This window comes from Megascapheus bottae, chromosome 3, assembly GCF_031878675.1.
Source record: "Megascapheus bottae isolate mThoBot1 chromosome 3, mThoBot2.hap1, whole genome shotgun sequence".
In the NCBI taxonomy this organism is placed as follows: Eukaryota; Metazoa; Chordata; class Mammalia; order Rodentia; family Geomyidae; genus Megascapheus; species Megascapheus bottae.
Genome location: NC_143511.1, coordinates 10,930,303 through 10,946,845, shown reverse-complemented (window position 1 = coordinate 10,946,845; position 16,543 = coordinate 10,930,303). Strand labels below are relative to the sequence as shown.

At 38.6% G+C, this 16,543-nt stretch overlaps 1 protein-coding gene across 1 annotated transcript in view; it reads right to left on the bottom strand.

The window, feature by feature from the left end:
• LOC150064932 (phosphatidylinositol 3,4,5-trisphosphate 3-phosphatase TPTE2-like) overlaps window positions 1–16,543 on the bottom strand; it is a 93,806-nt gene that overhangs the window by 62,270 nt on the left and 14,993 nt on the right. Inside the window, exons 9-15 of the mRNA XM_090329285.1 lie at window positions 11,367–11,420; window positions 9,209–9,262; window positions 8,381–8,431; window positions 7,096–7,152; window positions 4,252–4,305; window positions 2,050–2,103; window positions 1,184–1,234 (exon numbers count right to left, since the gene is read on the bottom strand). Of these exons, the coding sequence (XP_090185411.1) occupies window positions 1,184–1,234; window positions 2,050–2,103; window positions 4,252–4,305; window positions 7,096–7,152; window positions 8,381–8,431; window positions 9,209–9,262; window positions 11,367–11,420 (375 nt within the window). The remainder of the gene's footprint in view (window positions 1–1,183; window positions 1,235–2,049; window positions 2,104–4,251; window positions 4,306–7,095; window positions 7,153–8,380; window positions 8,432–9,208; window positions 9,263–11,366; window positions 11,421–16,543) is intronic.

Here is a 16,543-nt window from a genome sequence, read left to right as displayed (position 1 = left end):
GAAGGAATAATAACAGTTGTTAAGTTGCTGTTCTTGTTGTGGACATATCAAAACATATAAAAATTAAGTGGGAAAATGTGGGAGGAAATGATACAATGTTCTAACACTACTCGGTTAGAAAACTGTGGCCTTGTTTTTCTACACAGGTGGTCTGTCAAATGTACTATGTGTCTAGGTCTTCTGTCTCTGTCAACCCTTCTTTTCCTGAGGTCAGAACTCAGAGCACTGTCCTTGCTACTCCCATGATCATGGCATGTTGATCCTTCATGCCTAGGCTTGCCTGATCAATGACCCTTCCCTTTCAACAGAATTTTAGATAGATGTGCAGACCTTTGGTTTACAGATGGGGAAAATATGACAGGATAGCAATAGAAAGCCATCCAGGGTATTCCTTTCTGCAGAAGTACATCTCCACGGAATCAACAAAAGGGTGCACTTCATGTGTGGATCAAGAAGCAGAGGCCCAATGATAAGCAAGAAAACAGATTAATCCTGGAAACCTGATTTGGAGCCCCTTTACCTAAAGCACACATGTGGACACACACACTCTCTCTCTTAGTCTCCTAGCTCTTTCATTGCAAACATAAATTTATTCACAAACCCTGTATTCACAGGTGTGAGCAGTAAGGAGCTTGTCATAACACCATGGAGTCATCTGTCTATACAATATAAATGGTGTCCATAAAGTATTCACAGTGTCACAAACCTTAGAACCACAGTTTTGAAAAGTTGGCATGAAGTTCACAATGAAAAGAATAGATATAGAGAAAGAGTATACCCATCAAAGAACTGGACATAGCCAATACAATATGGAAAGGCCCGAACAAACTTGTAGTCACTTTGATCTGACACTTGTATTTCTTCACCTGTGAAGAAACTGTTATAGCACAAAATAAATGCAAAGGATTTTATGTCATTGCCACCAGACCAAAGGAACACAACCAGTTGTAGCAGGATCTTATACACTGGCAATGTGAGTGGGGGGTTTAGGAGTTTTCCTTCACTGCTCCCTAAAATAGCAAAACATTTTGTGCAACTCATTTCTCATTTACTCATCAAAATGAAAAGGAGTAATATGACAGACAGAAGGTACACTGACAATATTTGGAAACTACCCAGAAATGATCAGTCTGTTTCATAACATATATATTTATGTATGTTTTTCTATTTATAGATATCTGACCTTTGCTTGAATTCTTCTGTCCCAAATTCTGTTGGGTCATTCTTATCGAAGCTAAAGAGAATTCAATTATATACAGTCAAATACAATGTGCAATCATAGTTTTACTTTTTTACTCAAGGTAGTAAGTTAATCTAACACTGACAAATTTGTAGAAATTGAAACCTTTACACATTTAGCTAAAGGAACAAGGTATTTCCATTTTTTTCCCTAGAAAGGAAATTTGTTTTGCAGGAACTTATATTTTTACCTCTACAAAAGAAAGCTTTTATGCATGGTCAAATAATTTTTCTCTTTTAGTAAACCTAACACACTGTTTATTGGTATGCGTTAGTTCATTTGTACATGTAACTCACTTCAGAAGAAATCAATCCACTATACAATCTGATTTTCAGCTTTCTAAGTCTGCTCTTCTCCCTCCTTCTTTTCACATACTTGGCTGTATTCTTAACTGCTTCTCACCAAAGGACAAGGAACAAGAGCCTAGAAGCTGGACTCTCATCATAACTGTCAGTGGGCCTGTCCAAGTATCAGATTTCTGGAGAATGAAAGAGGCCCACCAGCTCTTTCACCTCAGAAACACGGAGACCACCTCACTGTGCCTGACTGTGATTCTTACCTCCATTGGCTCAGTAAAAGTTGCATGTAGGCAATAAGTAAATAAGGTAGAGAATAGGTAAATAAAGATACGGTTGCTATGTTTGAATTCACAGTAGACCATGACCAAGTATCTGCTGCCAGATGCTGTCATTTTCTATTTAGTTTCAATACAGGAGGAGGAATAATGAAGACAACGATCAGCTGTCATATAGACTGTGTACTAAACTCACACCACAAATGAATTTACATTCAGATGACAGATAACTCACCAAATGTTAATGCTCGAGTCACAAACCGCAATGGCGGTTAAGGTTGTGTCATCCCTAAAATGTAAGTAAAAAAAAAAAAGACACAGAAAATTCAGTTGGAAACTGTAGAGGAAATCAAACTTTTTCTGCAGGCTGGGTACTAAAACCATAACTGCGTTCATCCTAGGAACAGGTTCTGCCACTTGAGCTACAGCTCCATCTCCAGCTCCTCTGTTCCCTCTAGCTCTTTGCTCTGGTACTCTGGTGTGAACAAAGAGACCAGAACCAAATGAAAAGCAGTATTTTCATGTTACCACAGAAATACAGTTGAATCTGTTCAGGAAATTAAATATGGACCGGTTTCATGCAAGGTAGAAGAATTTTTCCCAGTACCCCTACCATAGTACCTCTTGACATCTTGTATGAATTTCAATACAATACTCTTCAAGGGAACTCAACCTGAGATCATAGCTAATATTCTGCTTCCTCTGTTCCTTCTATTCCCTCATTACCTTCAGTAATCGTAGATGTCTTTACTGACTTACTCTCAGATTGGACCAATGGGTGGCAGGCCAGAAACAGAGAACACTTCATTGTTCACCAGGACATTGAGAATTCCCTCTCCTTACAGGAGCCTCAATTCTTTATCCAATTTGTGAAAACACGGAATGGCACAGAAAAATTTCACTTCCCTGACCTTCCAAAGGGTTCCCACAAACATGATACTTAGTCTCTGTACAGCTTTCTACACAAATCTGTCTACATTTGAGTATCTGACAACAAATGGCTCTCATCTGTCAATGTATGTGTATTCTGCTCCTCATTATCAACATGAACCATTAAATTATGCACAGTCAAATACTATGGAAGTTCCTAAAGAGACTTTTTCTTCCCAAATTGCTATAATACCCAGAAAACGAACTCTACATATACTACATATGTAAGGGGGTATTTCCTAGAAATGAGGCCTCTCTCTCCAATGAAATGATTACCTGTGCTAAATAAAAACTTATGCAAGATTCACAAGGAGTTCTTTTCCTATGACCCTAAAGCACTGTTTACACTGTTTTTGTGGGTTTCCTGATGTTCCGTTTCCCTTGCTATGAAGGAAATTGAGCTGATTAACCATCTACATTTCTGCTTCCTCTCTCCCCTCCTTGCTTCCTCTGTCTGTCCATCCTCTCTGATTCATAATAGGATTGGTAGTTCATGAGTTATTCACCTTAAACTACAGAATATATGTGGAAACTAACACACAGACATGCTTTGGCTATTTAGTAATATTTGCCTTTCACATAAAATTCCAACCCTGACTTGATGGTAAAAGACTTCTCATTCACTAAGTGAATCACAAATGCTATGAGGGAGCTTTTTTAGCTGTCACGTCTCCCATGAACATCTGAAAACCTAGGTAAGTCTTTCTATTTTAGCCAGCCTCCTTCTCACAGCAATGGAATGAGACACATCAAGGATGAACATGGGCGTGAAGAGATTTGCTGGTCTTTTCATCATCATCATCATCATCGCTTGAGATAGACATCCATCACATAATTGGGCAAATTTTTGATTGGGGCCAAAAACGCACCTTATCAGTAAAGCATTTTAGGAAAATACATAACAAATTAAAAAGCCCCTAATGATCAGCCTTTACTCATTCATAGAGAGAGAGACAGAGAGAGAGAGAGAGAAACAGAGAGACAGAGAGAGACAGACAGACAGAGAGAGATGGAGACAGAGAGATACAGTGTGTGAGAAAGAGAGAGAGAGAGAGAGAGAGAGAGAGAGAGAGAGAGAGAGAGAGAGAGAGACAAACAGACACACACAGAGACAGACACACAGACAGACAAACAGACAGAGAGACCACCTTTAACTTGTCTTATCCTCTAACTAGAAACAACGGAGTCACCAGAATGTTTAACCTGCTGAATCTTACAACAAAACACTAAATTTCTTTTGGCCACCACACTAAATTAGGACAAAAAGAATTCTTGATATTTCTTCTTGAAAACACCTAAGATTTTAGAAAGTGATCTACAGATATTACAGCCCAAGAATCTTAGAAAAATATCAAAGGCCCTGCAGTGTCATCAATACCTAAAATAAAGTTCTGTAATCCTAATCACTTTCATTTCAGACACTATCCTTAATGTGTGACTGTACTTACCTACATTTAATTATGCATAGATGCACATAGATGAGAGTATATGTATATTTAGACCTTACCCTTCATTGTTGTTTGTTTCGTCAAGTTTGGTTGTGGTATAAGATGAGGTGTCCCTATAGGATGAAACCAAACGTCATAGTCAGGCTCTCTAATGGTTTTTGTAGACTTGATTACAAATCCCTTCTTTCTTTCTTTAATAACCCATTAACCATTCACAGTGTTTGGTTCGATTTCTATCTATTTCAATATTTTCTGCAGTTTATCTTGCTATTTCCAGTTGAATCCCACCATAGTATGATAGGAAATAGTATATTGACTTTTCTTATATGTAATTGTTAAGACTTCCTTTATACTCTGCCAAGAAATCTCTTTGAATAATTACTGTAGAGGAGGTATTAGAGGAAGGGAAAGGGAAAAAGAATAATGCTGCCTCTAGGCTTTAAATATTATTTCCTTTGGAGAAAGCTTGGGGGTTGCTGGGATGATACTTATTCTGGGACTGTTGTGTGGAATATTCTGCAGATATGTGCTGCCTTTGGCTCTTGGCCTTCAGTTGAATCTGGTTTCTTGCGGATTCTTTGGAAAGGATCCAACATGGTTGGGATCCATCTACTCATTTATGTTCAGCACTGTCTGTTGCGCCAAATTGGGTGCATCGAGTCTTAGTAGGATTTTGTTGTTAATAATTGCAGTGCCTTTAGCCAAATGAAATGACTTTCATGTTGTAATACTTTCAAGTTTTCTTTGCCAGCTAGGAGTACATTTACATTTGCTTCCTTTTGGGTGCCATTCTTGGAATATCTCTTTCCATCCATTCACAACAACCCTGTGATTTTCTCTGCTAGGGAGGTGGACTTCCTTCTTTCTCTTTCTTACTGTGTTTATGTGCAGGTACTATTGGGCTTCCTCTTATGGCCTGGGTGCTCTCCCTTAGCTTTCTCTATTAAGAAGGGTACTCTACCACTTGAGCCATCCTTCTGGCTTTCAGGAAGTTAACTGGATAAGAATCTCATAGAGTTTCCTACCGATATTACTATTTAGACCTCCACCTCTTTGTTCCAGAAAGGATTCTATCCTTTGGTTGACTGCATTTGTAACATCTTGTGAAGTGCAGCTGACATACTGACTAGAAAAAATTCTCTTCATGACCTGTTCCTCTAGCTGAAGAATATATATTCTATCAGAAGATCATATGCTAATAACCAGATCTCAAGAAGCTGAAAAAATGAAATCAAAAGTATTTCTGATATTTTTTCATTCAAGGAGCTTGAACTCTGAGCCTGGGCATTGTCCCTGAGCTCTTCAGCTCAGAGCTACCACTCTACTTCTTGAGCCCCAGTACCGCTTCTGTTTTTTTCTGGTACTTAATGGGAGGTAGGAGTCTCAAGGTCTTTAGTGCCAGGGCTGACGCTGAACCACGATCCACAGTTCTCAGCCTCCTCAGTAGCTAGGATTATAGGCTCTATGTATCTTTTATTTTTATAAAAACAGAGCTACAAATATCCCAAAGACTTTAGGGATTATAATAAGACATGAAAGTAAATTGATAAGTACTTGATCAATCAGAGGTCTGATAAACCAAGAAAGAAAGTAAAAATTACTTCAAGCAAATAGAAAAATAAATGATTCTATTGCAAAACACACTAATTTTCATGTGGTAGCTCAAGCTGATGTTCTAGATGTGTAAGACAGAAGAGTAGTCAACAGTGGGGATTTGGTAGTGTGTGTCCAAGGATTGTGAAATGCCCTTTAGATTGTGCTGGTGTTTTTGCAGGATCTCAATCACAATGGGGACATAAAACATATCTTAATATATTTCTGTTTTGTCCAAATAAGATTAGAAAGATTCCCAGGCATACAATATCGAGATGAGGTAGAAACTTAGTTGATGTCATTTTCTAGTGCTGGAAAACTCTCCCTGAACATCAGAAATCTGTCTCCACATTTCTCTACTCATTAGGTATGTTCAGTATCCACACATGCAAAGAAACTGAAGTGAGGCTTTTTGCAGAAATTAAACTTTTACACCTGCAAAAGATGATTTTTATCCATGTTTAATAACACTATAAACAAATAAATCTACCTAACCTGGTGGATAACAGCCTCATCTTCTTGCACCCAACTCAATTCAATTTCCGCATCCACTTGCCTTCCACTCCCAGCTCTATTTCCTGCCCCTCAGTTAGGGACAAGGAAGAGCAGTCTAAAAGCAGGACTCCCATTCAGTGTGAATGTGCTTCTTCCTCTTGTGCCCTTCAGACACCTGGGACTACCTTTAGGTTTCAGAAAGGGATTGCCAGGTCCCTGGGCTTCTGGTGAGTAGCTCATAGGCTCTGTGATAATCTCTGGATTCTGGGTGCTAGTTCTTGACTTCACAGCACTCCGTGAGCCACTGTCTTATGATCTGCTCTATCATTTCTCCTTAGTTTCAAAACATATCATGATTCCGTGCGATATGGATAGGTAGTCCTGTGTACTGTGAAAATTCATCATTGTCCAAAATGGTTTATCATTTAGATGATCAAAAACTCAACTCACACTAAATGAAAGGAACTCTAGGATATGGAAACAAGAGCTTTATCTTGTGTGATTGCTGTTCTTAATGTACTATGTTATTTCTCTTCTCTTTTTTTCCCCTTATGCTTAATCTCATATTGTTACTGTATCTGGCTTTGTAACCTGGCATACAGTATATACGTTTATTTCCTTGTTTGAAATAGAAAAAGGAAGTAGAAAAAAACAAGATGATTGGGAGGGGGAAGGCCCATGGGCACAATAACATGAGAAGGAGTATCATTGTGTGAGAAGTAATGCATCTACTATCTGGCAGATGTAACTGTAACCCCTCTATGTATTACCCCAACAATCAAAAATAAAATAAAATTTAAAATTAGTCAACTCACCACCTCTTGATGTCTTCATCTGAATGAACAACAACTTTGGTTAAGCTGCTGTCCTCCCTGTGGATATATTGAAACATACAGAAATTAAGTGGGGCAATGTAGGAAGAAGTGATGCATTTTTCTGACACTTCTCGGTTAGAAAACTATGGCCTTGTGTGTGCTACACAGGTCGTCTGTCAAATGTACTATGTCTCTAGCTCTTCTGTCTCTGCCAAACCTTCATCCAGTACTGAAGTCTCAACTCAGAGCCCTGTCCTTGCTACACCTTTAGTCATGGCCTGGTGAGCCTTCATGCCTAGGCTTGCCTGTTTAATGACACTTTCACTTAGTCTTTCACCAGAACTCGAGAGGGATGTGCAAGCCTTTTGTTCACAGATGTGATTCTGTTTTCCAGGGGTGTGGTGGATGTGGGGGGAAGACCACCAGAGGATGGCAAGATGAAGCCATCCAGGGTAGAAATTCCTTTCTGTGGTAGGCCATCTCCAATGAATCAGCAAAATGGTGTGCTGCACGTGTGTATCAAGAAGCAGAGCCTCAGTGATAAGTAAGAAAGGAAAACATTCCTGGAGCCCTGACTTGAAGGGATATCAGAGTACCATCCTTCAGCCACACACGTATGGACTCTCTCTCTCTCTAACTCTCTGTCTCGTAGCTCTTTCATTGAAAATGTACATTTATTCATGAACCATGTATTCACAGATGTCAGTAGTAAGGACCTTGTCATAATGTCACCGAGTCATCTGATTATCCAATATAAATGGTACAGAGACAGTGTTTATAGTTACATAAAACTTAGAACCACAGTTTTTAAAAGTTGGCATTAAGTGCACAATGAAAGGTATATGTAAAAATGAAGGTCCAGACCTAGGGAAAGGGAATACCCATCAAAGAATCAGACATAGCCAAAAAACTACGGAAAAGATCAAACAAAGTTGTATAGCCACTTTGAACTGACACTTGTATTTCTTCACCTGTGAAGAAATTGTTATGGCAGGAAATAAATACATAGAATTGTATGTCATTGCCGTCAGAAAAAAGGAACATAACCAATTGTAGTAGGTTCTCATACACTGGCAATGTGCAGGGTTTGGGGGGTTTTCCTGTACTGCTCCCTAAAATAGCAAAACACTGTGTGCACCTCCTTTCTCATTTACTCATCAAAATGAAAAGGAGTAATATGACAGACAGAAGGTACACTGAAAGTATTTGGAAACTACCCAGAAATGATCAGTCTGTTTCATAACATATATATTTATGTATGTTTTTCTATTGATAGATATCTGACCTTTGCTTGAATTCTTCTGTCCCAAATTCTGTTGAATCATTTTTATCCAGGCTAGAGAATTAAATTATATACAGTCAAATACCATGCACATTCATAGTCTTACTCAAGGTAGCAAGTTACCCAAACACTCGTGAATTTGTAGAATTTAAATTTTTCCATACTTAGCTAAATAAACAGAGGAATTCTACTATTACCCAGAAAGGAAATTAATTTCTGTGGAAACTTACATTTTTATCTCTTCAAAAGAAAGCTGTAGTGCACAAGTAAAGAAATTTCCTTTCTTAGTAAACCTAACACAATGTTTATTGGTATCATGTATTTTCATTGTACATACAACTCACTACAGAGGAACTCAATCCTTTATGCAATCTGATTTTCAACTTTCCAAGTCTGCTCTACTCCCTCCATACTTACATTAACTTGTTGTTTTCTTAACTACTTCTCACCAAAATAGAGTCCAAAAGCTGGACTGTCATCCGAACTGAGAGTCCAAATATCACATTTCCCAAGTATGAAAGAGGCCCACCGGCTCTTTTCACCTCAGAAACACTGAGACTACCTCATTGCTCCTGATTGGGATTTTTACCTCCATTGGCTCAGTGCAAGTGGCATGAAGGCCCTGATAATAGGTAAATAAAGATATGCTTGCTACTTTTCGCTTCATAGCAGACCATGACCAAGTATGTGCTAACTGACTCTATCATTTTCTTTTACTTTCAATACAAACAAAATGATAACAGGAGGACACTAAGAAGCTGTCATATAGATTGTGTAATAAATTCACACTACAAATGAATTTACACTCAGATGAGAGATAATACAACTTACCAAATGTTAATGGTTGGGTCACAAACTGCAATTGCAGTTAACGTTGTTTCATCTCTAAAAAATAAAGTAAGACACAAACAATTGATTTGGAACATAGAGAGGAAATCAAACTTTTCTACAAGGCTGGATACTAAAACCATGACTGTGTTCATGTAGGATCATGTTTGCTATTTGAGCTCCAGCTCCATCTCCAGCTCTTCTGTTCCCTCTAGCTCTTTGCTCTGGTACTCCGGTGTGAACTAAGAGACCAGAACCAAATGAAAAGCAGTATTTTCATTTTACCCAGAAATACAGTTGAATCTGTTCAGGAAATTAAATATGGAACAGTTTCATGCAAGGTAGAAGAATTTTTCCCAGTACCCCTACCACAGTACCTCTTGACATCTTGTATGAATTTCAATAAAATACTCTTCAAGGGAACTCAACCCGAGGTCATAGCTAATACTCTGCTTCCTCTGTTCCTTCTATTCCCTCATTACTTTCAGTAATCCTAGATGTCTTTACTGACTTACTCTCAGATTGGACCAATGGGTGGCAGGCCAGAAGCAGAGAACTCTTCACTGCTCAGCAGGACAAGGAGAACTCCCTCTCCATACTGGAGTCTCAATCCTTCACTCAATTTGCAAAAAAGACAGAATGGCACAGACAAAATTACACTTCCCTGACCTTCTAAATTGTCCCCACAAATACGGTTCTTGTTCTCTGTACAGCTTTGTACACTACTCTGTCTATACTTGGGTATCTGACCACATATGGCTGTCCTCTGTCAATCTACGTATGTTCTGCTCCTCATTATCAACATGAACCATTAAATTATGCACAGTCAAATACTATGGAAGTTTCTAAAGAGACTTTTTATTCCCAAATTGCTATAATACCCGGAAAACAAACTCTACATATACTATATATGGAAGGGGGTATTTCCTGTGCTTTCCTAGAAATGAGGCCTCTCTCTCCAATGAAATGATTACCTGTGCTAAATAAAAACTTATGCAAGATTCACAAGGAGTTCTTTTCCTATGACCCTAAAGCACTGTTTACACTGTTTTCGTGGGTTTCCTGATGTTCCGTTTCCCTTGCTATGAAGGAAATTGAGCTGATCAACCATCTACATTTCTGCTTCCTCTCTCCCCTCCTTGCTGCCACTACTGTCCTCTGTCTCTCCAGCCTCTCTACTTCATAAAAGGATTTCTAGTTCATGACTTATTCACCTTAACCTACAGAATATATGTGGAAACAAAAACACAGACATGCTTTGGCTGTTTAGTAATATTTGATTTTCACATAATATTTCAACCCTAACTTGATGATAAAAAACTTCTCATTCACTAAATAAATCACAAATGATATGAGGAGGTTTCTTCAGCTGCCACTTCTCCCATGAACAACTGAAATCCTAGGCAAGTCATTCTATATTAGACAGTCTCCTTCCCACAGCAATGAAATAAGACACATCAGGGATGAACATGGGCATGAACAGATTCGCTGGTCTTTTTATCATCATCATCATCTCTTGAGATAGACATCCAGCACATAATTAGGCAAATTTTTGTTGGGGCAGAAAACGCACGTTAGCAGTAAGGCATTTTAGGAAAATACACATCAAATTAAAAATCCCCTAATAATCAGCCTTTTCTCATTCATGGAGACAAAGAGACAAGGAGAGATACAGAGAGAGAGAGAGAGACAGAGACAGAGAGAGACAGAGAGACAGAGAGAAAGAGAGAGAGAGAGAAGGAGACAGAGAGATAGAGAGAGCTCGCAACTGTAACTTGTTTTATCCTCTATTTATCAGAGAGAAGTTTTTAAATTGCTGAGCCTTACAACAAAACACTAAATTGCCTTTGAGCACCACAATAGATTAGGAACAATAACTCTTGACATTTCTTCTTGGAAACACCTAAGATTTTAGAAAGTTATCTACTGATATTACAGCCCAAAAATCTTAGAAAAATATCAAAGGCCCTGCAGTGTCATCAATACCTAAAATAAAGTTCAATAATCCTAATCATTTTCTTTTCAGTGACTATCCTTTTATGTATGACTGTACTTCATACATTTTATTATACATAGATGCACATAGATGAGAGTATCTATCTATCTATCTATCTATCTATCTATCTATCTATCTATCTATATATATATATTTAGACTTTACCCTTCATTGTTGTTTGTTTCGTCAAGTTTGGTTGTGGTATAGGATGAGGTGTCCCTATAGGATGAAACCAAATGTCATAGTCAGACTCTCTAATGGTTTTTATAGACTTGAATACATATCTATCCTTTCTTTCTTCAATAATCAATTAACCATTCAAAGCATTTTGTTCCATTTCTATGTATTTCAATATTTTCTGTCTTTTATCTTTTGTCTATTTCCAATTGAATTCCATCATAGTATGATAGCAAACAGTAACATTGTCTTTTCTTTTTTTTTTTTTTGCCAGTCCTGGGCTTGAGCTCAGGGCCTGAGCACTGTACTTGGACTTTCTACCACTTGAGCCTCAGCACCATTTCCGGTTTTTGTCTATGTATGTGGTACCAAGGAATCGAACCCGGGTCTTCGTGCATGCTAGGCAAGCACTCTACCACTAGGCCAAACTCCCAGCCCATTTTACTTTTTTGTTTTTTTTGCCAGTCCTGGGCTTGAGCTCAGGGCCTGAGCACTGTCCTTGGACTTTCTCAAGGCTAGAGCTCTACCACTTGAGCCTCAGCACCACTTCTGGCTTTTTTCTATGTATGTGGTACCGAGGAATCGAACCCGGGTCTTCATGCATGCTAGGCAAGCACTTTAACCACTAGGCCAAACTCCCGGCCTGTCTTTTCTTATATGTAATTGTTAAGACTTACTTTATACTCTGCCAAGAAACCTCTTTGAATAATTACTGTAGAGGAATATTAGAGGAAGGGAAAAGAAAAAAGAATAATGCTGCCTCTAGGCTCTAAATATTATTTCCTTTGGAGAAAGCTTGGGGGTTGCTGGGATGATACTTATTCTGGGACTGTTGTGTGGAATATTCTGCAGATATGTGCTGCCTTTGGCTCTTGGCCTTCAGTTGAATCTGGATTCTTGCGGATTCTTTGGAAAGGATCCAACATGGTTGGGATCCATCTACTCATTTATGTTCAGCGATGTCTGTTGTGTCAAATTGGGTGCATTGAGGATTAGTTGCCTTTTTGTTGTTAATCATTGCAGTGTCTTTAGCAAAATGAAATGACTTTCATGTTGTAATACTTTCAAGTTTTCTTTGCCAGCTAGGAGTACATTTACATTTGCTTCCTTTTGGGTGCCATATTGGAATATCTCTTTCCATCCATTCACATCAGGCCTGTGACTGTCTCTGCTAGGGAGGTGGACTTCCTTCTTTCTCTTTCTTACTGTGTTTATGTGCAGGTACTATTGGGCTTCCTCTTATGGCCTGGGTGCTCTCCCTTAGCTTTCTCTGTGAAGAAGGTACTCTACCACTTGAGCCATACTTCTGGCTTTCAGGAAGTTAACTGGATAAGAATTCCAGAGTTTCCCACCGATATTACTAATTAGGTCTCCACTGCTTCGTCCAGAAAGGATTGTATCACTTGGTTGATATTCAAGGGGCTTGAACTCTGAGCCTGGGCATTGTCCCTGAGCTCTTCAGCTCAGAGCTACCACTCTACTTCTTGAGCCCCAGCACCGCTTCTGTTTTTTTCTGGTAGTAAATGGGAGGTAGGAATCTCTAGGTCTTTAGTGCCAGGGCTGTCTCTGATCCACGATCCACAGTTCTCAGACTCTTCAGTAGCTAGGATTATAGGCTCTATGTATCTTTTATTTTTATAAAGACAGAGCTACAAATATCCCAAAGACTTTAGGGATTATAAAAAGTCATGAAAGTAAATTGATAAGCACTTGATCAATCAGAGGCCTGATAAACCAAGAAAGAAAGTAAAAATTACTTCAAGCAAATAGAAAAATAAATGATTCTATTGCAAAACACACTAATTTGTATGTGGTAGCTCAAGTTGATATTCCAGATGTGTAAGACAGAAGTGTAGTCAACAGTGGGGATTTGGTTGTGTGTGTCCAAGGATTGTGAAATGCCCTTTAGATTGTGCTGGTGTTTTTGCAGGATCTCAATCACAATGGGGACATAAAACATATCTTAATATATTTCTGTTTTGTCCAAATAAAATTAGAAATATTCCCAGGGATACAATATCGAGATGAGGTAGAAACTTAGTTGATGTCATTTTCTAGTGCTGGAAAACTCTCCCTGAACATCAGAAATCTGTCTCCACATTTCCCTAGAAAGGAAATTAATTTCTTTGGGAATTTACACTGTTATCTCTTCAAAAGAAAGTTTCTATGCACAAGTAAAGACATTTTCTTTCTTAAAATTAACAAAATATTTATTGGTATCATGTAGTTTAACTGTACATGCAACTCACTACAGAGAAACTCAATCCTTTATGCAATCTGATTTTCAGCTGTCTAAGTCTGCTCTACTCCCTTCTTATTTTCACTAACTTGGCTCTTTTCTTAACTGCTTATCAACAAAATACAAGAAACAACAGCTTAGAAATTGGACTCTCATCAGAACTGACAGTGGGCCTGTCTAAGAAACAGATTTCTGGAGAAGGAAAGAGGCCCAACAACTCTTTCACCTCAGAACCACTGAGACAACCTAATTGTTCCTGACTGGGATTCGTACCTCCATTAGCTCAGTGTAAGTTGCACGTAGGCACTGATAATAGGTAAATAAGGATATGATTGCTAATTTCACTTCATGGCAGACCATGACCAAGTATGTACTAATTGACTTTATCAATTTCTACTTAGTTTCAGTACAAAAATAACTATTACATGAGGATACTGATAAGCTGTCACATAGATTGTACACTAAACTCACACTACAAATGAATTTACACTCAGATGACAGATAACACAACTTACCAAATGTTAATTCTTGAGTCACAAACTGCAATTGCAGTTAACGTTGTGTCATCTCTAAACAATAAAATAAAATAAGACACAGAAAACTCATTTGGAACATACTGCAGAAATCAAACTTTTCTACGAGGCTGGGAACTTAAACCATGTCTGTGTTCATGCTAGGATCATGTTTGCCACTGAGCTGCAGCTCCATCTCCAGCTCTTTTGTTCCATCTAGCAATTTGCTCGAGTACTCTGGTGTGAACTAAGAGACCAGAACCAAATGAAAAGCAGTATTTTCATTTTACCACAGAAATGCAGTTGAATCTCTTCAGGAAATTAAATATGGACCGATTTAATCCAAGGTAGAAGAATTTTTCCCAGTAGCCTAACACGGGACCTAATGCTATCTTGTATGACTTTCAATACGATGTTGTTCAAGGGAACTCAACCTGAGGTCATAGCTAATACTCTGCTTCCCCTGTTCCTTCTATTCCCTCCTTACTTTCAGTAATCCTGGATGTCTTTACTGACTTACTCTCACCTTGGACCAATGGGTGGCAGGCCAGAAGCAGAGAACTCTTCACTGCTCACTAGGACAGTGAGAACTCCCTCTCCTTACTGGAGTCTCAGTCCTTCGCCCAATTTGCAAAATGATGGAATGGCACAGACAAAATTGCACTTCCCTGACCTTCCAAATGGTTCCCACTAACATGTTCCTTCATCTCGGTACAGCTTTCTACACAAGTCTGACTGTATTTGGGTGTCTGACCTCTTATGGTTGTCCTCTGTAGATCTCTGAGTGTTCTGCTCTTCATTACCAACATGAACCATTAAGTTATGCGCCGTCAAATACTCTGGAAATTCCCAAAACTACTTTTTCTCTCCAAACAGCTATAACTAGCTGAATACTAACTCTAAATACTCTTTATATGCTAGGGGTTATTTCCTGTGTTTTGCTAGAAATGAGGCCTCTCTCTCCAATGAAATGTGATAAACAAAGATTTACGCAAGGTGTAAAAGGAGTTTTTTTCACATGACCCTAAACCACTTTTTGCAGTGATTTTGTGGGTTTCCTTATGTTCCATATCCCTTGCTATGAAGAAAATGGAGCTGATCAACCATCTACATTTCTGCTTCCTCTCTCCCCTCCTTGCTAGCACTACTGTCCTCTGTCTGTCCAGCCTCTCTGATTCATAAAAGGATTTGTAGTTCATGAGTTATTCACCTTAATCTACAGAATATATGTGCAAACAAACACACAGACATGCTTTGGGTATTACCTTTCACATAAAATTCCAACCATCACTTGATGGTAAAAGACTTCTCATCCACTAAAAATATCACAAATGGTATGAGGGAGCTGTCTTCAGCTGTCTGTTTTCCCCAGAACATGTGAAATCCTAGGCAAGTCATTCTATTTTAGCCAGCCTCCTTCCCACAGCAATGAAATGAGACATATCAGGGATGATCATGGGCATGAAAAGATTCTCTGGTCTTTTCAGCATCATCTCTTGAGATAGACATCCAGCACATAATTAGGCAAATTTTTGTTTGGGGCTGAAAACACACCTTAACAGTAAGGCATTTCTGGAAAATACACATCAAATTTAAAAACCCCTAATGACCAACCTTTTCTCAGTCATTGAGACATAGAGAGAGACAGGGAGAGACACACAGAGACACAGACAATAGACAGAGAGAGAGAAACAGAGACAGTCAGTCAGACAGACAAGACAGAACCCCTGTAACTTGCTTTATCCTCTAGCTAGACAAAATGGAGTCACCAGAGAGAAATTTCTTAACCTGCTGAGTCTTACAGGATAACACTGAATTGGTTTTGGCCACTACAATAGACTAGGAACAAGAAGAATTCATGGTATTTCTTCTTGGAAATACCTAAAATTTTAGAAAGGTCTCTACTGATACTAGAGCCCAAGGATCTTAGAAAAATATCAAAGGCTCTGCAGTGTCATCAATACTTAAAATTAAATTCTCTAATCTCTATCACTTTCTTTTCTGTAACTATCCATTCAAGTGTGTCTGGACTTACCAACATGTAAATATGCATAGATACACATAGGTGAGAGTGTATGTATATTTACACCCTAACCTTCATTTTTGTTTCTTTCAGGAAGTTCAGCTGTAGTATCAGATGACAGTTCTTCATTTTGGGGCAAAATCTCTTACCACTCATACATTTCCCACAGAGTTTCCTTCACTGCTTAGGTTTGACAGCAGACTATAGTATTCCTACCTATGTCTCACAGCTGGGATCTCATGCCTATACCATATTGCTCTGCTACTTCTTGTTTAACATGTTGACATCTGTGTGTGTATACACACATTTCTTGCCTTCATTCTGACCTTAGGAGTACGCGTAGATATGTATATATGTAAATATCATCAGATCATTGAGAGCCTTCAAGGAT